Source organism: Astatotilapia calliptera, chromosome 14, assembly GCF_964374335.1.
Source record: "Astatotilapia calliptera chromosome 14, fAstCal68.1, whole genome shotgun sequence".
Taxonomy (NCBI): Eukaryota; Metazoa; Chordata; class Actinopteri; order Cichliformes; family Cichlidae; genus Astatotilapia; species Astatotilapia calliptera.
This window is the reverse complement of record NC_137435.1, coordinates 10343307-10366162: the sequence shown is the minus strand read 5'-3', so window position 1 is coordinate 10366162 and position 22856 is coordinate 10343307. Positions and strand designations below refer to the sequence as shown.

The window sequence follows — 22856 nt, the reverse complement described above, 5'->3', positions numbered from 1 at the left end:
ATTGACTTTGCATCCATGTATTTACTCTCTCCCCCATGCAGATGGAATATATAAATAGATAACTGTGGGAAACAGAATATCTGATTTTACTGCAAAGGGCTGATTCACATTGCTTGTATTTCAAGGAGTTTCAACCTTGTTTTCCCCCATTCTTACTCTCCACCCTACTATGAGTATCCATGCACAGAAAAGGCGATGTTATCACTTTTCAGCACTTGCCTCGTCTCAAAAGAGCGGAGATCGCTGACTTGCAACAAGATACTAAAGGAGGAAGAGCAGGATAACGTAAAAACAGTTAAGACTGCTTTATTGTAAAGGGAAAAGTGTTGACAAGCGTGCTGCTTCCTCTCTTTGTATGGACTGATTAGTACAAGGAGTACAGTGCTAGTTCTGTGGGGCTGTCAGGCCACTGGTAGGGATACTAAACTGCGTGATGCAGATTAAATGATTTCCGATTCCTGGGCCAGTGAAGCGTGTAGCTCACTGCGCCACCCCACCTTTTTCAAACCTCTCTTTTTTCCTGCAGATCCTTTTGAAGAGCCTCTGCTCTAGCATTTGACTGTTGGCCTTTGCTTTGCACCATGACAGTAACCTTGATATTAAAGTTGTGTGCTTGGAAACTCAACGATTTCAATTCCAGCCCAGTCTCCCCTTCCTATTCCACTACAAAGAATCCCTTACAGTTAAGGTAATGTTCACTTGCTCCAGTCATGCAATGATCATCAGTAATAAGCAATCGTAATAGAGTCCAATTTTCTTTGGTCATTTTAATCTCTGTAAATGTTCTACAAATTAGATAAGAAAGCAGCAGTGTTTAGATCTATCTTTTCATGGTATATCGTGTGTGCAGAGTGCGTGTAATTGTAAAGACAGCTGACTCAAAATCACTTTCAGGTGTTAACAGAAATTAAAAAATATAGATTTTGATCAAATGTGGAGGGGGATAGAGAAGGGTGTAGGTGACACATGGTGTTGAGCTGTGACTGTGTGACTTTGCAGTAAGTGGACTGACTAATCCTAAATAGACTTATTTAGCTGCCTACAGTTAGGCTGGGAGATACTGACACACTTTTCATAAAGCACTCAAAATAATAAGCTATTCAAATAATAGAAACCTTAATTTAACTTAAATTTAGCTGTGGAGTTTTTCAGGAGAAAACAAAAAAAAGAGACTAAACAGAAAGGCCAAAACCAGGACTGATGTGTTCAGAAACAGTATCTCTCTGCTATCTAACCACAAGCATTTCATTCAGCTGAGTCCTCTTCAGGATGAGCATATGTATGTCACACAGAGACATCAGGTAGTCAGAAGGTAAATAACTAACCTGAGCCTCCTATGTAAGCGCACAAACAAAAAATAAGTATTTTCTCAAAACGAATGATATTATTTCACAGGACAGAGGTCAAACCCAAAATGTTTTTAAGAGGATTTCTTACCCAAGTTGTAAAAAAAGCAAGGAAATATAAAAACTCATTGGTCCTCCCTGCATGTCAAGCACTCCAGTGGTCCTTAGATAAGCTTAACTCCAGATGGAAACATGAAAAATAAGAGCTATAACCACACCATCCAACCGATAAACTCAGAAAGCAAAGCACCGGCTCTGATACTTCCTTTTTTAAGGTGCAGCCAAGCAAGTCAGAATAAGATTTATTAAATTTTTATACCACAAGACATTTAGTGTGGTCTTGCTTTGGGATACAGGGTCAAGGGTGCCAGCAGTAAGTGGAAGAGGACTCATTCAGTTTATTGAGGCCCATGTATCCACGCTAACACAAAACAAGACTTTGATGGTTATTAATAGTGTTTCCAAAACACATTTACCCGCACACTCCTACAGCAGTTCATAATTCTGGAGCTGGCTCTGTGTTGCATAGCCTCTCAGTGACAAATGCCCGGGAGCAGCTATGCAGAAAAAAAAATCACCACCATCCTGGAAGTGAAAGTGGAGAGTTCAAATGTTCAAGGATGTGATTAGGGCTTTTGTCCTCTTCACCGAAACGGTTGTGACACTTGGCTGATGCCACGTTCCACACTGAAACTTCAACCACAAAGCCAGTCTCACCAGGAGTCATTATATACAGTAAATCAACTCGCCCCGGGTCATGGTGACTAGGTTTACAAAGCAGTGGGGTGCCATTTTTTTCTTTTCCCAGCAAGGACACGACAAGAACAGGTTCCTACAGTACTGACAGAGAGAGATGCGTGCATTTTTCATTTGTGCATCATCAAAGTGATAGCCTCTGCTCTGAAACACTACTCTAATGAGGTGATGGTCTATAGTCTGGAGTCTTTGTATTTCTAAAGGTTTTTATCCTCCAGTTAGCTTCAGGTAAGAAAAGCTGGATAGCTGTCATGGCTAGGTGATCCATAGACCGAGCAGGAGATGAAGACGGTGGAACAAGACACTTATTCAGTGGCTCCACCACTCTGAGCAGCATTACAGCTGTGCTGGACTACTGCTGCGCGTGATGGATGTGTGCTTGAGTGTCGTACTCTGGCTGTCCATCTTCATATGTCTTGCACTGCGAGACAGCTCATGCATTTTTATCACCAGACCTGACCTCATCTTTAAAACACTGGTGAGATACTCAGCTCAGGCACAACTGTCACACAAAGTCTTAACAATGAAGAACAAGAGAGTATGTTTTGTTTTTTGGCTTAAAACGTCAAAAATTAAAAACACATACATCCCCCCAATGTTGTAATTGTGCATTATTTCTTCTTGCTTTATCCTCCTGCAATCACTTTATGTTTGCCAGTATAGATCTGTATGGTCTGTAAGTTTACGGTGGATTTGTGTATCTGTGTTTGTTTGTGTAGGGGGCTTTATCCTAAAAGCATGGATTATACAGTTCCATGTACTTCCATGAGTCACTCAACCTTGACATCCCTTCCTCCTATCTGAAGGTTGCTGTGAGACAGCCAAACAGAGGGCAGGGTGAGGGCAACGGGACACAGAGTAAATAAATGCTTTCCCCAAAAACATTTCAGTGCAGCTTGGAACATGAAAACACAGATAAGACAAACACTCAGTCCCTTCCATGTTCACATCACTACCGGCTTCTGTTATACTCAGTCCTTATGTCATGTTGTTTTGCCGTGCTCTTACGACAGTTACATTTTTCCTGATAGGACTGCTCATCAACTCCACAGTGTAAATGAGTAACACATCCTGCACATCCTGATTTATATAACGGCACCTTTATTTACTGCTGGCCCCCTTACAACTTTTAATCTGCTGTTTGCGAAACAAAGACGATGACAGAACAGACTGAGGCTTATATCTGTGCTCTGGGGCCCAGGCGGTAAGCACAGGTGTGTATTCTATAAGTACAGGTGTGTGAGACAGGTGAAGGCCCTTACCACTTGTTTTACCTGCTTTAGTCATCTCTAGTCATCATATCACTCCTCCCCCACCCCAACCTAAACACACTCCCACTTTATGCTCCTATCACAGGTGTACAATAAACTCCTCATTGTTTGAATTCCACCCTCATTGACACCGCCACTGATGGGATACCTGAGCAATGACAGTATGTGTGTACGTGAGATACAGGGGAAGAGCAAGACTGTGGGAAGATCTGAAAATATATATTGTGGGAGGAAAGACACTAGCTGTCTACCTAACAGTGTTAAACCTCTACTTGGTCCTGTTGTAATCTCTCAGTTATTTTGTCTTTTTCTCTGTGCAATTCTGCTCTGTAAATGTCAGGGGTATGCTTGACTGGGGCTTAATAAAGCGGAGGTAAAACAGGGAAAAGTGGCATTACCTTCCCTCCATTTTGCTGGTCTTAGAGGAAAACCAGCCATGTGCATTGTCTGAAGCTGACATTTTCTCTCCCACATCTGCACCATGAAACTGCAAAGACACTACCTATCGTGTTTCAAGAATTTAAAACAGCTGTGAATCCTCTTATATCTCAGTGATCACACGGCATTATTTTTGTGATTTAAAAGAATTATGGAGAGCTCAAACTTTACTCTATCACGTGTTGAATGTGTGAAGTGATCGCTGTTGAAACACGAACCACTGAGCAGCCAGACTTGGCTGTTAAAACATCATAGGAGATGACATGACAACGTTACCGGCCAAGTAACACTTATCACTTAAATGGCACAAAAGGATCAGGAAGCTGATTTTTACTGGACAAGTGCTCACCGCATCCCATTTCCTCGTTCCCTATTCTGTCACTTTGTATTATGATTACCAGCTTCAGTCTTGTTGTCTTAACTCATTTTTGATGTTAATCAGAGAATAAACAGTAGCGCTTCATGGCGAAGAGCAAGGCGACTTCCTTGACAGTGATGAGACTATGGGAGACAGTAGAGAGGGGACTTTCCTGTACATTTGAGATGAAGGTTCACCATTACAGCAACACCATTCCAGCAAATGAACCGCAATTACAATAACACTGCCTAAACACTGCCAGCTCGAGCAGAACAATCACATTTGGGGCACGAATCGCAATGGCTCTTACACAATGACCTCAGCCTGCCTCATCATTCACCTAGACTATTTTAATCTGGGCTTACTTTCCATTATAGGCCAGCACTATAAACCTCTCTCATTTAATCATAACCATCAACAGAGTTGTTAGTTTGCAGTGTTCTTCGGTAATAAAGCATCAGCCTTGCAATTTATATTTAAAAGATTGTATTGTTAAACCACTCTTCTCTCAGTTTTTAGATTTGATTGCACCCATTCTGTCCCTCCTCCTTTCCATAACACACGCACACGCGCGCTCTCCTGGTTTGAGTTTCTCTTGACTCAGCATTAGTGAAGCCCCAACCCCGCTGGTGAATCAAAAACTACACACTATCCACAGAAACGACCCCATCCCCAAACGGCCATCTAAACAGCCTCCTTGACATATTTAAGTTGGTCCTTATTTCAGCACCTCTTGGTGTATCACCCAGGATGAATGTGATGTCACCAGCTCCTACATCAGACACAGGCATGCAGGAGATCTCAAAATAGCAAAGGGTCAGGAGTGCATGTCCACTATGCAAAGCATGTTCTAAACCAGCTTCAAAAGCAACACAGCAGAGTTTGTAAGATAACAAAAACAGCTGCAGACATGTGTATTCCAGAAAGTATATCCTACTGCAGTGGGCCTTTTCATACAAAAAAAACTGTTTTCAGATGCACAACTTGTCTCGGGTCACTAAATGTCTTCCAACTCTGGCCAACAACAGCCAACACACATCCACTTTCTCCACCTATTCCCTCCCAGTATCAGTCCTCTCCTGCACACTAGCAGTATTAATCACAGCACACTAAACAGTGACTGACGCCATTCACAAGTCTTGGCTTTGTTGGCTATGCAGCCCAGTGAATGCAACTCCAGGCCTTTTTGTCTGCCCAAGTGGACTCTTAGTGGAAGCTCCTCCCTCTCCATGGACCCTAAGATTACCTCTTAAAAGGCTGGGTGATGGGTGAGTTCTGCTGGGATGGAATAGGAGAGCAAGACAGAGGGGGGAGGAGGGTGACAGGCAAATGATTGGGAAGATCCACTGCTCCCTGGGAGATGTGCTCTCTCTCTCTCTGTCCAGCTAGCAATGCCATCAGCTACTGCTTAGCAACCAGTGGCTGAACAGAGTAAAAAACACCAAAAAAGGCCAAGGGGAAAAAAATTCAATTCCCAGAAGAAAGGAGACTTGATTTGCAAACTACTAAACGTGGACACTGAACTAAGACGCTTCAGAACCAAAACTTGCAGCTGTGAGGAACAAAAGCGTGGGTTGACAGGCAAAAGAAAAGAAAAAATGGGACCTTACAGACTCTTGCATTCAGGGGCAACAAAAAAAACTGGTTCACATATGGATAAGCTGAGCAAACAATGCAATACAAACATATGTGTGAATCATCACTCACGTATGATAATATAATGACCCAGCACGAGACTCGTCAGAAGTATTCTTTTCTCATTCTTTGATTATAAGCCTCTGATTGTCTGTGCAGACAGTGTGCAAGACCACTGAAAAAAAGGTGTGTCCTTTTCAAAAGAAGCACTAAAATGAAAGCAGACCACGGAATTTGAAGGTAATACATCTTAATACCGATTATCGTTTCGCCAGTCACAGGTTGGACCCATTCCAATCACGATTTCCGTCACCTAAGCTGTCCTATTTTGATGATTGCTGTGAGTCATTACATTAACTCTCTAGCTGAAGCTGTTTTAATTCCTCTATTAAACTAGTTCCCTTGTAGGCCAGAGAATCCTGAGAAGCATGTAATATAAAGATGCTGACTGGGCACTCAGTGGTAGACTGGATCAAGAGGGCAGGAGCTTTTGGCTGCAGAAATGAATCAATCTTGTCTGTAATCCACATCATCATTAAACATTAATCAAACAAATGGAAATAATAAACTGTGGCACTGTTCCAGATTTGGTTTAGGTCAGCTTACACCACAATGCACAACCACAGCTCTGAAAACCTAAAGCACAGAAACCACGCCATGTAGTGCAGAGTGCAGACACTGAGTATTGTACAATCATAGCATATATAAGAAGCAGGCCAATGACCCCCAAATTTACAGAGCAGAACTAGGCTACTGTCTGTTTTATACAGCACTACTTCCATTTATACCACATCGAATCTCATATGTTTGATACGTTCTGTATTTTCCTTTTCCAAAAGGGTCTCTCTCACCTCTGCAATGGAAATACCTGTAGCCGCTGTGACAGAACCTGGAAATCATTTATATTCAGCTTTCTCTAAAACCTGTGTCACAGTCAGAAGTGTTTCAAAACACATTTAAAGTGTTCTGTCATGGTATGAGCTATGGTTCTATATTATATTGAACAGCTTTTTCTCATCTGTTGCATATAAAAAGAAAATACACCTAATCTTTGCTCCGATTTTAGCCTCTTGGGAGGAGCTTTTTTGTTGGTTTTAAGCATTTCTTCGTTTTTTTTGCTTCGACTTTAGTGGATGAAAAAAGAGAAGAAAATGAAAAATAAGCACTGAGGAGATGTAAATTCATTTAAATAAAAACTCCACAAGCTCGTCATGTTATCACCCAAAAGCCAATGCTGATGGCGACTTATTATTATTATAATAATTAAACTGTAAAATAAATGAGAAACAAAATTGGCTTTAAACTGGGTGTTGCACGGCAGGGACTTGCGGAGTCAGGGAAGAACAGAACATTATAATATATTTAAGGAGTTTTACACAACAACGCGTTTAGTAACTTACCATCAACTTGAAAATACAGTAGTCCACTGACAAGGATGAACGCTAGCGGACCCATACTAGCATATTAACCATCCACGGCGGGCGCGTAAATCCTCGATTTCACTACAGAAAGAAAGATGTCCAAAATGACAATCAAGTCAATTCCGTGTTTCTAGGAGTTATGGATGGGCCCTATTTACTGACAAAAGCCAGTGTTAAGGTCCAGAAACAGAGAGGATCCATTTAAAGTAGTAGTTTACCCGGAGCAGAGCGGGATGTAAATACACAGCGAACCTTGAATCCAAACTCTCGGTCTTTGGATATTATCCCTGCTTGCCCCGTGAGTTCCTCTGCAGTCTCTGCTGTTTGACAAGATGACCTACTGTACACGCTGTAACGAACAGAGTCTGAAAGAAAGGTAATTTAAGTCCACACTGGAAAACACAGCATAGTATCTATACTTCTCCGCTCGTTATCGGGTCCTTGAGACGCGTCTCTGGCACCTTTCAAATCTTCAGCGACGTCTCCATAGTTGGAGAGACGACTCGGCAGCAAACCAAACTTCAGCTATCATGCATTTCCAGAAAGTTGTGTTATTGTAGCGAGAAGCAGCTCCCGAAAGACCCATGTGCTCAGCGCTGTAAATGTACAGTCATTCTACAGTTCAACATCCTCCTCTCTTTCTGCCTTTGGGTTTCAACAGCGCGGCCGCTAGGAGCGCACGGTCTCTGCGCACAGCCCGCAGCCCACCACACTGAAGCTCGACGCACTCGCACAAAACAAGGATCGGTTCGCGAAATCAGGAGCGAGACGAAGAGAGAGCAGCCTAGTGGTTTGAGAACGAGGAGAGTTTGGATGTCAGCCCGAATCTCTCTTAAGTTGTGATAATCAAGATAAGCATTTCAAGCAGAGAGAGAGAAAGAGGGAGGATAATAAAGCCATAAAACCACTTTACACATATTTGAATGTTTACACATTAGGAGTTTAACTTTTTATACGTTTACAGCCTCAAGTGCAGTCATTGTTCACCACAGGGCTGGATGTTGGAGAACAATGTTATCTTAAGACATCAAGGAGTTTAAGCATCTTATTTACTGAAACATTTCCTAGTGGGGCCAACAACTACATCTGCACAGGCAACAGCGGTAAAAGGGTGGAAAACGAAAACAGGATAACATAAGAATCACGTTATTTTATGAATGGAATTCATTCATCATATGATAAAGCTGCTAATCAATATATTCCATATTTGAACGCAGGCAAATTACACTTGCTGGGAAATTATAAGCTGAATAGCATGAGGATATTAATCCATTGAGATACTGAAGCAGAATTGTAAATATGATCTTTGTCAGAAATCAATGACTGATTGACCGAGGCCCTGCCCCAGGATGAGGAGAGGAGCAGCTCTGCATACCAACAAATAAATACACAAATGTCTTTTTAAGGGCGAGATATGCAGACGCACACACGGAATGCAGAGAACAACATTATTGCAGTCCAATTTTAATCATGGCCAAATCATGATTGGAAACAACAAGGAGGACCAGAGATGTGCTGATGGTCAGAGATAGAGGGGAGGTTCGTGTATGTGGTCTGAACTACCGCGCAGCAGCCTTCTGCATGTTTCCGTACAGGGTTTATTACGGGGGAGCTATGAACTGTGAGCTCCCCCTACTGGTGTCAGCTATGGCTACCTTCTTGTTACCATGCTCTCTTTTTTTTAATACCGGCCTACGAAGCCGTATACAGCCATGGTACAGCATATGGAGACCCAACAGGAGTGTGACGGATATAAGAAAACTTGGAGACTGCGTGCATTGCTGTGTTATATCAAGTAGATGAATTCACATGATTTGATAAATGCCACACCTAAGGGGCAATTTCAGCACGCAAATCTCAAATCTTCTATGTTAGGAAATAACAAGCCGAATGCACTGTTTTACATCAAAAAGTTATGATTACGCTGACAAACTGTTTTCCAAAATTTGTACCAAAGTATTATCATTTCATTTCCCCAGTCAGTATATTGTGTAATTCAAACGACTTTCAGAAAGCAAAAATGGCACAAAGCAATAAATAAGCATGCTTGCAAATTAAAGAATACAGCTCTGGGCACACCAGTGTAAAAAGATGGAACGCACAATCTAACAAGTTGGTGCTTTGTTTCTCCTCTGAATGGACGCAACATTAGCAGAAGTGTGGGCTGAAAGGCTTGGATTTCTCATTTTGTGATTTACATCAAAGTCAGCCATACAACAAAGCCCAACATATGTGCCCCCAAGATGTGTTTGAAAGCCCTGCTCTCCCACTAAAAACAATATACAGGCTAAGGCACATGATCGAATAGCTGTGGCAGAAGGAAACACTTCCACCGCCTTTAATGATAGCTTTGACTGCTCACGGCCACTTTTTTCTTCTGTTTGTTTGTTGAGCTACATGTCGAAGCTTGCCCTGTAAAGGCCTTACGGGGAACTGCGACATGCTGTAAGTTTGCTAGCTGGCTCTCGTTGCAGGGAGCATTGTCAGCTGGCCAGACACAGTGATTTGTCTTCATATTTTAATATGTTTGTGAGCTGCATGCAAATGCTGTCTTCTCAGTGTCTCTCCAGTGTCCTAGATTCTAGCAAATGCATGCAGCCACAAACAGACACACAAAGAGGCAAACAGAAATTTATTGTGTCATCAGTGTTGCTGAGGGTTGAAGGCAAATAAAAGAGAGGAGAGGGAGAAAAAAGGGAACTGGAGAAAGGTCATTTACGAAAAAGAAAAGCCCACTTCAAACATAAACAATGGAGTGTATGGCTTCATTGATGGAAAAGTAAGTAGAGTGTAATTCTCCCCCAAGCCCAGCCTTTTATTCCCCACTCTCAATCACTTTATCTGTAGCACAAGCAGTGATATTTTGTGGCTTTCTAAATATCAGCTCAAAGTGGATTTATTTTAATTAAACTGGAGGCTGTGTTTACTCAGGACAAGGCATGTTACATAAAAATGAGTTTGGGGGGCATACGCAACGGACTGATAACTCACGGACACCAGGATACAAGACCCTTCTCACCCTGGACACAGTCTGTTTGACCTGCTCCCCTCAGGCAGGAGGCTCCGGTCCATTCGCACCAGAACCTCTCGCCATAAGAACAGTTTCTTCCCCTCTGCTGTCGGACACATGAACAATAACCGTATGACTGTTCCCACCACTAACACATGACCCTACGCTGTGTTCACTGCATCATTCCATGTTTGGCACTGATCACCACCTGCACTCATGTATATATCATGTATATATCTATCCACTTAGCACTTTTAATTCTTATTCTTATTTTTATATTTTTATGACAGTATGTTTGCACTGAAGCACCGCAGCAATTTCCTAATGTTGTAAACCTGCTCAACATTTGGCAATAAAACCCTTTCTGATTCTGATTCTGATTCTGATTATGCTTCATTCCACTGCTGGAAGTACATTACAAATCTTTCATTAGGGTGACATTTATAATATTACTGACAAACAAGGTTTGCTTGGGTTGATTAGTTCTTTCATTTCAAAAACTGAAAGCTTGCAGATGAGGTGTAACCACAAACAAATGAGGCTGACGTCAGTGGGGGGAAAGCAAATCAGGAGCAGCGGTTTGGAACGAGTGCATTAAAAACGCAGGACTCCAATATATTAAAAGCATGCAAGTGCACCTTATTTTCCACAAAGAGACAACATATATATGAATTTACCACCAGATGCTGAAATGAATCATTTGTTTTGACCTAAACTAATTTCTGTCATGTTTTTGTGTGCAATTATGTGTTTTTAATTAAATCAAAACTAATAATCAATCAGATAATTACCCATTAATGTCCCCAGAACATCTGCTCATTGACGGATCCATGGGTGGAGCCATTCATTGGGACGGTTGACCTACATTCATCCATCCTCGTCTACTTGTCAAATGACATGGCATTAATTGGTCAAGTCCACTTACTTTTATGGCAAATATAAGTATTCAAAATATTAGTTTGCAAATCAATACAACAACTGACATGATCAGCCTACATATGAAATGCTCCACCCTTTAATTATTGCAGTTTTTTTCTCACTAAGAATTGTCCATGATGAGGCTCAGGTTATACTAAAGCGCTGCGAACACAAAGTGCTACAGTGTGGTTGTTTTCTGCAGATAAAAGCATGGCTGAGAATCAATAGCGGGTCCCCAAGTGGACCGAGTGATATCTACGAGATGATCAGGAGTGTGTACAACAGCATCTGCGGACTCTGGGGGTTTGTAGGCTACACGTTCCAGCAGAGGTATTTGCAACACTTTAATTGCATGTAACTGTGGCGTAATCCAAATGCAAACTATGAATCACATGCAGACAGTGACAAAGTGTGTAGTTTCATCAGAAGTGCTTCTCCTGCGTGTCCGAGGGAGAAAAAGAAAAGTGTTTTTAATTGTGCGCCAGGTCAGAGGTTCAGGTAGCAACATCACTCATGATCAGATCAGAGTGGTATTTGGGGAGCTCTTAGCTGGATATCTTTCATGGCTGAGTATCCCCTTACTGGGTTTGGGTCTCTGCGTGGGGATGATTAGGAGCTGGAGGTGGGAGGAGGTGGTGTGCAGAGGATGGTGGGGTGGGGGGTTTGATGTGTGGAGGGGTGATTAATGTAGATGTCAGTAGTGGCCCTTCCTCCTATGCTCCCTACCCAGCATCCGTAATGACACCTGGGGAAGGCAGAATGGGCCTACCTGCAGCCCAGGCTCCCTCAGCAGGGCATGATTCTTCCCCATGATCCTCCTCTGTCAGCAGTCCTGTCACCCAGCTCGGATCAGGCCCTTATTAATGGGCCTCTATGTCAAACATAGATATTAAGCTGTGCTCCGCTTCGCACTAGCCTTGGCAATAACGCCCACACGGGCACACAAACACACACACACACACACATTCCTATACAATCCAGTGACAGACATAAACACACACGGCAGAGTGTGGCACAGGCAGAACTCGCAAACACATCACCACATGTGCATTAACATTCGCTGAAATATTACTTCCTTCTTTAGCAACTTTTTCTGATTTTGTTTCAGCGTGACAAAGAGTCCATAGATCTATTAGATATCACTGTTTCCCTCCTCTCCTTCTACTCTTTAATACACACAGCCCAATATCACATTAAGCCTAAAAAGTGACAAACCTTTCACTATGATGTATCGTCCAACAATGCAAATCACTCTAGTCACCAGTGAATAAGACCCATGCAGTTTTAAAAAGGTCACACTGAATGGCTACTGAGTACAGATTCTGTGAAATCTCTGTCTAGAAATGAGGCCAGCTAAAAGCAAATACCCCTCAAATATTGGCTAAGACTAAACTAGGGCTGCTTTTGCAATCTAGACTTGCTTCTTTAATAAGGTACATGAACCGGGGAGACATTTATAGGTATCCAAATTTTGGGTTTATTCGGGACAATAAAATGTTTAATGGAAGTCAGCATGACACCAGTTAAAACCTGTACTCTCTGATACTCCCTGAGAGAAGCTAAGTAAGGGGCCAGACAGATGGAGAGAGTATGGAGGATATGACACTTGAGCTCAGTGTAGAGAGAGTCTTCCATCAGCAGGACATAAACCTTGCATGTAATGCATCGTCTGTTCTTCCTCTGTGTTCACTGAAAGGTACAGGAAGCGAGATAGGGGAACCCTATCAAATGTTGGAAAATTGAAGTAGAAGATTAACTGTACAGGCGTTCTTTCTTTTAACATCTACTTCAGCTCCACAGTTTGCTGACTTTCTTATTTTCATGTGACTAAAAAGGTCATCAGTTTGTGATTTTGGTTGCAAGTTTTAATGTGGTACTTACAAGGGAATCACCTTTTCATAGTCATACATAAACTTTTTATTAAATTCTATTTAAAAAAAAATACTGGAATCTCTATGTGATTAACTCTGAAGTTCATGTCAAGTTCTGTGGCCAAAATATATATTTAAAAGATGAAGTGATTTATTTTTTAATCTGAACATTGCTATTTACATCATATTACAAATTTTGGATACGAGTGGATTCAAACAAACAAAACCAGAAGGCGGACACATCAACGGAGAGTCTGAGGAAGCTCTCCCTCAAATGCTGAGCATCACACACACTTTTGTGCATTCTGGTTGAATTTAATGCAACTACTTCTACATTTACAGCATCTACTTATGCTAAAAATGTCTTTATTTATGTATTATGATCTCAGCTAAGTAAACATATACACATTCTGTCCTCTGCCTGTATTATTTGGGGAATTAAACTCTTTAAGTGTAAATGTGTTAATTATTTTCAAGTATTTTACTAAAAATATTTTACTAGATTACGAGCTGAGATGTGTTTCACTACATTGTTTCTAATTAAACTACCTAGATGTATAAAGTGGATAAAATTTACTTATCCTTAAAAATGAAAAGCATCCAATTAAGCATTCAATCAAACATGTGTTAGGAATTGAGATATATATGATGCAAACACTGGATATTAGCCTATTGTGAATGGAACCCATTGCCAATAACCAAATATCTTTGTGACAAACATCAATAAAGATATTTGGTGTTTTTAAAATCCAATATAATGGCCAATATTGTTGGGTTTTGTTTTGTTTTTTAGATGATTTTAGATTTCTCCTATCTCTCATTTATTTTTTAAATTTTCATTTATCAGTATACCAATACTTAATATTGGCATATATTGCCAATGCCCCGGCCCCACCACCTGACATTACAATTACTAATGACGGAGATACAAATCTTAACAAGTCACATTTGAGCAATAGCACCGACTGCCGTAGGACTCTGGAGCTTTTTTTTAAAAATTCATATCTACACACCCATACTTCACACATGTGTGGTAAAAACTACAGATACCTATGATACCAAGAAATTGTTGCTTTCAGTTGCCCTTTTATTTGTGGCCAAGACGAACTATCAATGATGCAAACGAGGATTTGTGAACATTTCTTAGGAAAATATCATGGGCTACTTAATTGAGGTTTTTGATGCCGCCAGGGTTAAAATGACCAATTGAAACAGGGTACAGAGTCACATAGTTCATCTAATACCTCCTGGCCGAAAGGTTGTCTACGTGCCATAATGTGCATGAGGACAAACTGAAAACAGACAAGCTGGAGAAGCTTCCAGTGTCACACCAACAAGAGTTGAACAGACTCAGCACACTGCTGGAGGCAGAGAAAGAAAAAAACTTAACGAACAACCAGCAGAAAGACAAGGACTGTTTAGAGACTGAGAATCAATCCAGTGCCTGCCAGGAAGAGGTAAAAACCCTGAAAGAGCTGCTCAGGGAGAAGGATAGTAAAGTACTAGAACTCAACAAGGAGATGGAGAGCCTCTCTGCAGGGCTAACTGAAAACCTTCAAAAATAGCAGGCCAAAATGTAACGCTCTGGAGAAGAGCCTGAGAAAGGAGGTGACAGAGAGGAAAAACCATAGGAGGAGAAGGCGACTTTGGAGAAGTAAAATAAGAAAAAAACGGTTGGATGAGAAGAAAGCGCTTAACAAGGTAAAGAAAAAAGAAAAGTAGGTAATCAAAAACACGGGAGAAATAAAAAAAATAAAAAAAAAATAACTGAAGGATGGAAATAAAGAGCTGATAAAGAAGAATAAGGAATTTGTCATGGATAAGTAAAATAAGCAGAACTTGAAGAGGTAAAGGAAAAAAAACAGGAGAAAAAGAACACAGGACAGGGATAGATCAAGAATATCCGATCAAGTGCAGAAAGAACTGGCAGAGGAGCAGAAAGAAAGAGAGAAAAAGAAAAATTAACCTTATGATGTAAATCAAACAAAGGCAAGTCGCAAAGAAAGAATTAAATAGCACAGAAGACTGAAAGACATGGAGGAGACAAAAAAAACAGAAGTGAAAAAAATCTGTGCTGTGAAGTGGATTATTATTTGTACAGATTTCGTTTAGGACGAACTTTATGTAGTAAAATGTTTTGTCTTGGGGTTTTTCTTTTGCTGTTTTTTTTAACTGTTCAATATTCATCCATCCACATCACACTTGCAGGTTTCAGATCACCAATGTAGTTTTAATATCCGACAAAGATAACACAAGAAAATACAAAATGTAGTTTTTAAGTGATGATTTTTATTAAGGGGAAAAAAGTTATCAAAACCTACCTGGCTCTGTGTGAACAAGTAATTGCCCCCTAAACCTAATAACTGGTTGTGCCATCCCTGACAGCAAGAACTGCAATCAAACATTTGTGATAAGTCTTTCACAACACTGTGAAGGAATTTTGGCCCACTATTCTTTGCATAATTGCCAGTTTAGGGTCATTCCAAAGCATCGCTATTGAATTTAATTCCAGATTTTAACTAGGCCACTCTAAAACCTTCATTTTGTTTTTGTTCATTTTCCTTTATTTACTTTTTAGCCATTCAGAGGTGGACTTGTTGGTGTGTTTCATTGTACTTCTGCATAAAGAAAGCATGCTTGAGCTTCAGGGCACGACCTGATGCAGAATTCATCAGTTACAGCAAGTTGTCCAGGTTCTGAAGCAGTCCAAGATCATCACACTACCACTACCATATTTGACTGCTGGTATGATGCTCTTTTTATAAAATGCTGTGTTAGTTTTATGGCAGATATAGCAGGCCTGCAATTCTTTAGATATTGTTCTCGGTTCTTTTGTGAATTTCTGGATGTGTCATTGATGTCCTCTTGAAGAAATTTTTATAGGCCAGCAACTCTTGGAAAGGTCTTCTACTGTGTCTCCATTTGTGGATAATTGCTCTTGAACTCATGGACATTACCAGGTGATGGGTTTTCTCTTTTTTAATGCTCTGCCAAGCCTTTACTGCAGCGACTTTCAATTGTTGTTTGCTTGTGGGTTTTTCTGTCCAAAGTTTAGTCTTCAACAGACCAGGTGACTGACTTGGCCATTCAAGAATTTTCCACTTTTTGGCATAATTAACTCCTGGGTTACTTTGGCTGAATGTTTTGGTTCATAGTTCATCTGTATTATGAAATGCTGCCCAATCAGTTTGACTGCATTTAGCTGGATTTGGGCAGACAGTATGTCTCTGAACACCTCAGAATTCAGCTGGCTGCTTCTGTCCTGTGTCACATCATCAATAAACACTAGTGTCACAGTGTCATTGGCAGCCATGTATGCCAAAGCCATTACACTGTCTCCGCCGTGTTTTACAGATGATGTGGTATGCTTTGGCTCATGAGCCGTTTCACACCTTCTCCATACCTTTTTCTTGCCATCATTCTGGTAGAGGTTGATCTTGGTTTCATCTGTCCAATGCATGTTTTTCCAGAACTGTGTTTGCTTTTTTTGCTTTTTTTTGTTGTTGATTTTTTTAGATTGATGATCACACATAAGTGTGACAAATATGCCAAAAACAAAATCAGAATGGGGGTGAGTACTTTTCACAGCACTGCATGTAAAGTGTGAAAAACATAAAACTTAATTTCACATTTTTATTTCTTTATCAAAAATTCATGACTAAATATGCAGCAATCAAAGATAAACATTCTTAGATATTTTTTAGATGGGGTCTAATAGTTTATCCATTTCATCAAGGCTCTGGGGTGTTGTTTGATCAGATTTTAACTGTCAGTGGTCTAGCATTTTGAGCAAAAATGCTCAGAGCTAATCACATTTAAATTCAAATGTTGTTGAACTGTGGCGTACAAAAATGTGACACCACATCCCGAGCCCTGTCCACACCAAACAAGTTAAATAAAGACTAGCAAAATACAATTATCTTTCAAGTGAAATGAAAAGCAAAACATTATCAATTCAGATTTAATGACTGAACAAAAATAAAAATTAATGAGTTACAGAAACATTTATATTTAGTCCTGAACAGACGCTGTAATGCACGCATTTTTTCCTCTGAAAAACACATTTCAAAAGATAACCCTAACCCTATCAACAAACCCACACATGGCAAAAAAAAGGCTTAAATGACACTATAAGTTCCTTTTCGGAGCAAACTTTCCAGCACAATCTGCCTCCCTCCTTCACTTTTTCTATTCTATGTCATCTTCTGCTTTCCTCCCACTCTTATTAGATATTCCAGCCCCACTTCTTTAAATACATTCCTGCCATTTACGGAATTTCCCTGTCTAGGTGAAAAAACAGCCCACTCCCATGGTCTTGATCGCTGTAGCTAATTAGCTGCCCTACTTTTTCCTGAACGCAGCTGCTTAATCTGCCTCTGTGGAAACTCATCATGACTGTCACTCCCCACCTAGGGCAGCACTTGACAACAGGGTACACGTTATTTTCATGACAGTGCAGGGTAAACAGTTTGGTCCAGTGAACGATGGGCAGCAGCGGCTAATGAGTGAGAATACTTGAGCCCTGATGAGTAAGAAAGGAGGGAATGAGAGGAAGGGAGGGTCTCAAGTATCTCTCAAACCTGCTTATCAGTTAGGACATTGTCCTTCCTCTTTCCAGTCCTCCTCCACAGCTATACCCATCATTAGCAAAGCTCAGAACAGACGCTGTTTCCTGTGCTTCATAAATCCCTTAGCCATACATAAAGGACCTGACTATAAAAAAGTGAAGACAGGTTTTATGATTGACATAAGGAAACCAGTCCCTTTTACAGTCGCAGTTTGACTGTATATACAAAAAAACGTATTCATTGTCATTTCCTTTTGGCTCATTAAAATCATTATAAAGAATTGTCAAGTTTCCCAGTAAGTTGGAAAGAAAAGTCTCAACTGGGACATAACATTTTACAAATTTTGGTGGGTAGAATAAACTCTATAAGACAGAAATAATACATTAAAAGTCTGATGTCTGATATGCCTCATTTAATCAATTACACCCTTATTTCTCACATGATTTAACCAATAAATACATAGAGCATATATTTCCTACTTTACTGTTTGTTTTGGCTTGTAATTTAACAGGAGAAGTATTTTTTTGTAGAAAAAGACTTTTAGAGGAAGATTGTCAAGTCTATTTTTGGTGCTCACCGCTAGCATTTAGTATTCTGCAAGAATGATTACCTCATACATGCCGTACTATCAACTGTTAATATTTTCTTTTTTATCTCTAAATGGATGTGTGAGCTTCCAGTAACTAATTGCATCCACATTACAGGTTGTAAGACTTGTACATTGTTATAGCTTGAGTTGTAAATATATAAATGCAGCAAGTTTGATTATTTATTATGAAAGAGACATGTCCATACAATAGTATGGACATGTACTGTAAATATTTATTATTCCTTGTTAGAGGAAGCAGAGTGGGTATTAGCATGAACTATGGGTTTCATTAAACCTCCTTTTGTGGTGGTGACATCTGATCAATAAACAGTATTTAAGGTTTTTGCACTGTCCTGTTGTTGGAAGTTAGAATTACATTAAATTGTATATTTGGCATTCAATGTACAAATGCACACAGCATGTATAGATATGCATGGTTCACTACCTGCACTTTACAGATCAGGAGGTTCATATTTAAAACAGTTTTGATTTGAATATGACTAATGAAGAAAACCACATACACTCTATGAACAAAAGAACTGGGCTATATCTACACACCACTTGTACAGGAGCTGCTTGGTCATGGAAACTAATGCCATGACACTCCCAGCGCACAGTTTTTGTGCTGTTAATGCCAGAGGATGTTTGGAACTCACCAATTATTGAGTCAATCTGTTGATGTGGTTCTTTCATAAGAAGAAATTTCACAAACTGACTTGTTGTGCTTAGTAGCATTGTATTACAGTACCATGCTCAAAACTAGTGAGTTCTTTACAAAGACCCATTCTTTCACAATTGTTTATAACTATGACTAGATCCTTGATTCTGTCCAATACTGTGCAAAAGTCTTGAGTCACCCCACATTTTTTTTATAACACCTTCCTGGAATTTTCCAAAGTGGTCTTGAGCAATACTGAAACTCTTTCAAAGCTGTTGAAACCCTTTTCAACATTGGTTGCTTTTTCACTAATTTTTAGTTCATTCCTTGTATTTCACCATTTTCAGAGGCACATTTTTTTGTTTTTCTTTTCTTTGCGTTGTTGTTGTTGTTGTTGTTACTTTTCACTTATTTTAAGCCCTGTGCATGACCATTTTCAGATTTTTTTTTTTTTTTTGTTCAGCCACTTAACACTGACTTATCAATCATTCAAGAATAAAAAAGGCTAGTGTTGTGTCTACACATAACAGAAAACTTAACAAAGAACCAATTTTAGATTCTATTTTTTGGTACATTTTACCATCAGCCTGTCCCAAAAACATATCATTTTAATTTCAGATGAACAGTGTCTGAAAAAATGCCCTTACAAAATAGAAACAACCCTTCATAGAATTGGCATAGTACCTGAGAGACAAAAGGTTACCTAATAGAGTTCAGGCTGAGCTGAAGATATATACTATTTTTTCATTTCTGTTTGCACATGCTTCAGTAAACTGCTGCACCTATTTCCCATTTTCCTAGCAGAATATAAAGAACTGATCAGTAGAACAAGACTTTTATATAGCACTGTGCAACTCTGTACCTGTGGTAATGGGGCTGAAAACTAATAGACGTGGCTATATACTATATAAGTAGTTACTTAAAAAACTGTATTTTGACATGGAAAAGATTGCTGCTCTGAGAAAAGGGATTTTAAAGTTAGTTATGTAGGGAATTTGCAGCTAGCCCTTAATTCCAGAATGTTGAAAATGTCTTAGATTCAAGTTTTTTATTGACAACACAGAGCTCTATAATGGAAGATAGCGATGCCACTAGACTTAGTACTATACTAAGCAATGTAGCATACTCTAATTTACTCTAACAAGAAAGAAGAAGACATTAAAGGATACATTAAAGGATAGGTACTGTAAATCTACTGCATTCACTTCTTTTATGGATGCGTCCAATCATTCCAAATGGTCCTAATTCTAATTAGCAAATTGCAATTGTTATATTTTATCCATTTCAGCACTCAGTCCAATATGCTGGGGTTTAATTTGAATGGTAAACATAATAATCCACCTATTTCACCAGAAGCCCATTTTGAGGGAAAATAATGTCGATGAATTTTGGCTTTTATCAGTGAAAAGACTGCACTTTTTTGGACACAGTCTAGACTATGCCTAAAATATGTAACCCATTACACTCTCAACAATGCACTCACTTTTGGAACAGAGCCTAGAATTAAAACTGCTCCTCTCACAGCTTCTCTCTCACCCCTACTCAGATGTTTTCACTCTCCTCATCCCTCGTAACCTCGGCAAACTGACTGTGGACTAGAAAAACAGCCTAACCCTCACACAAAACTGTCTCCTTTGCACCACACAGGAGACATATGTTAAGAGAATTGAATAACATTGTTCACATCTGCTAACTCTTGGTTGGGCTAGTTCTGTTAGGCTCTAGGCAATTTTCAGAAATCAGATATCTGTTGCCCGACACAACAAATCCATTTCCATGAAGACAACTGGCATTACCAAAGATGCATTTTGGAGTTATGAATGAAGACGTAATTACAGTAGCAAGCTCATATGGAGCAAAAAGAAGGGGTTACAAAAAAACCCTCACATATAAATTCACCTAGGCTGTGTAAATGCCAAATTAAAATGTTGCTCAGTTGTCGCATTTGACTCAATCATCAATATATCTGACCGCCTTGCAAACAAAGCACATTGACACTTTAAAAAACATCGACCAAACAAAAAAATAAAAAATGACCCCCACCCCTGAGTGCCATCGACAGAATCAGCCAAAGGCCATATACATCAGAGGCTCAAACTTAATTGTCCCCCAAAAAGGAAAGTGATTTAGAGCCGTAGGTCATAGTAGTCCCAAATGACACATTAGGGCACCCCATCCTCATGGTTGACCAGGGACACCGTGACCCTTTTGAGGGAGGAAAATGTCCAGACAGGGGCCCCCATCTACCATAAAGTCTTCGATGTCTCCAATTTGAGATGAGTGATGGTCTGACACAAATGACGCTGGACATGACCATGCTGGCCTATAATTATTTATAAGCAAAAACAGAACAGAAAAGCAAAATACATCAACAATCAGATTGAAATGACTGCCAAAGCTTTAAGAAACATTTACACTGGAACACATGGATAATGGAGGACAGATTGATTTGTAAATGGCAACGAGTGATGTTGAATTGACACATGAAAAGAGACTGTAGATCAGCTCCACTATTCAGGCTAAGCTCCCCTCAAAGCACTGATCTGGTAATAAAACAATGGAGGCATGTAAGTGGCTTCCACATGGTGTAAGTGGATTTCACAGTGAGCAAGTGTCCACAGCCACTCCTAACCTGTGACCTCTTTCTGTGTTTGCTAACTGTCTCCAACAAATAATTATAAACCCCCCTCGGCAGAATGAATTACACGGACAGTATGGATCGTCATACTCTCTTCAAGCCCTAATGAAACTGGGCTTGTGCCCCTGACATTTCCATCCCCCAGGGCCAACGCTCACATGGTCGCTGCCTCATACCCTGGCCTTGCCACTTCACACTCTAATTGCTGCCTCATAAGCAAGCGCCACAGCAACAAATCCAGTTAACGACAGTGGCATATTGATCCTTGGCAGGCGGACAGGGAGGCAGGCAGGCAGGCAGCACCCTTGTCCCTAGGTATGGGAGGAGGGGCACTGGCTTTTACAACCTGAAGGATAGTCAGCATCCAATAAAGAGCAGGTATCTGTGACAAAACAAGAACCAAAAGAGGGTCAGAGTGATACAATTATGGTTCGGAAGCTCTGACCCTAACTGCAGGTGAACAATAGACTGCAGGATGATAGTAGGAAGGGGGGTAGAAAAGAGGGAGGCCCTCATTATATAGCTAGGCCAGGAGACCTGTTCAATTTGCTCCATTAATGAGCGCTGAAGAAGCACTTTCTCTCTGTCCCAGCAGAGCCATTACAGGCCTAGTCTGAGCACCGAAGAAGTCAGATTTCGCACCGTGCCACAAATACTGTCGGCAGCACTGGGACATTAAGCCAAACAGACCTGAAAGCTATGAATACACAAAGGCTGTATGGAAGCCTATAAATCCACGATGCCATCAATACAGAAATGCTGCTCTGGTACTCAGAAAGTTTTATGGTTACACGGCACGTTAATCATAATTTCGCTTTATTTATGTTGTTTTATTGTATTTTAAATATTGTAATCTTCTCCAAACATTTTATAGAATGTGTACTGAGTGATATTCAAGAACTTTAGTTGCTTTATGCAGCAAACAGGATGCCAAATTAGAAAAGGAAACAAAGCATGTTAGTTAAACTTCTCATTTCCATACTGAAATGGCAGGAAGAAAAGGCAATGCCGCTTTTTCTTCTAATTTATTTTTTATGGCACAGCACAGTAAAAGATAATATAATGAGGCCAAACAATGTGCAGCTTAGTGAGACTGTATTTCTACTTAAAATCTAACATTCATCAAAGATGTTTTTTTTTTACAGCTACTGTACATTATACATTAACTGGAGCTGGTAAACATCTCAGTTGCAAGGAATCATCAAAGAACATTTTTGCAAATTCCATAATCCGCTTTAATGCTCCAATAAATTACTGTTTTTGCTGCCTTTGTTGTCTAATCTGGCTTACTTTCAACTCATACAGTATTATAATATCCCTACCTCCAAGAATAGCTTTTTCTTCTGTTCTAAGCTGGCAGAGCAGACAAAAGATGATCA

At 40.1% G+C, this 22856-nt stretch overlaps 1 protein-coding gene across 12 annotated transcripts in view; it reads right to left on the bottom strand.

Moving 5' to 3' along the window:
• robo2 (roundabout, axon guidance receptor, homolog 2 (Drosophila)) overlaps positions 1 to 22856 on the bottom strand; it is a 291837-nt gene that overhangs the window by 145180 nt on the left and 123801 nt on the right. For 2 of the 12 annotated variants that reach the window (XM_080289179.1, XM_080289180.1), the window contains exon 1: positions 7205 to 7954. The exons of 9 other annotated variants lie outside the window; for them this stretch is intronic. In XM_080289179.1, the coding sequence (XP_080145305.1) occupies positions 7205 to 7259 (55 nt within the window). In that variant the 5' untranslated portion in view covers positions 7260 to 7954. Of the gene's footprint in view, positions 1 to 7204; positions 8002 to 22856 lie in introns of those variants that run through there. One more of the 12 variants, XM_026191421.2, reaches the window with a different exon arrangement.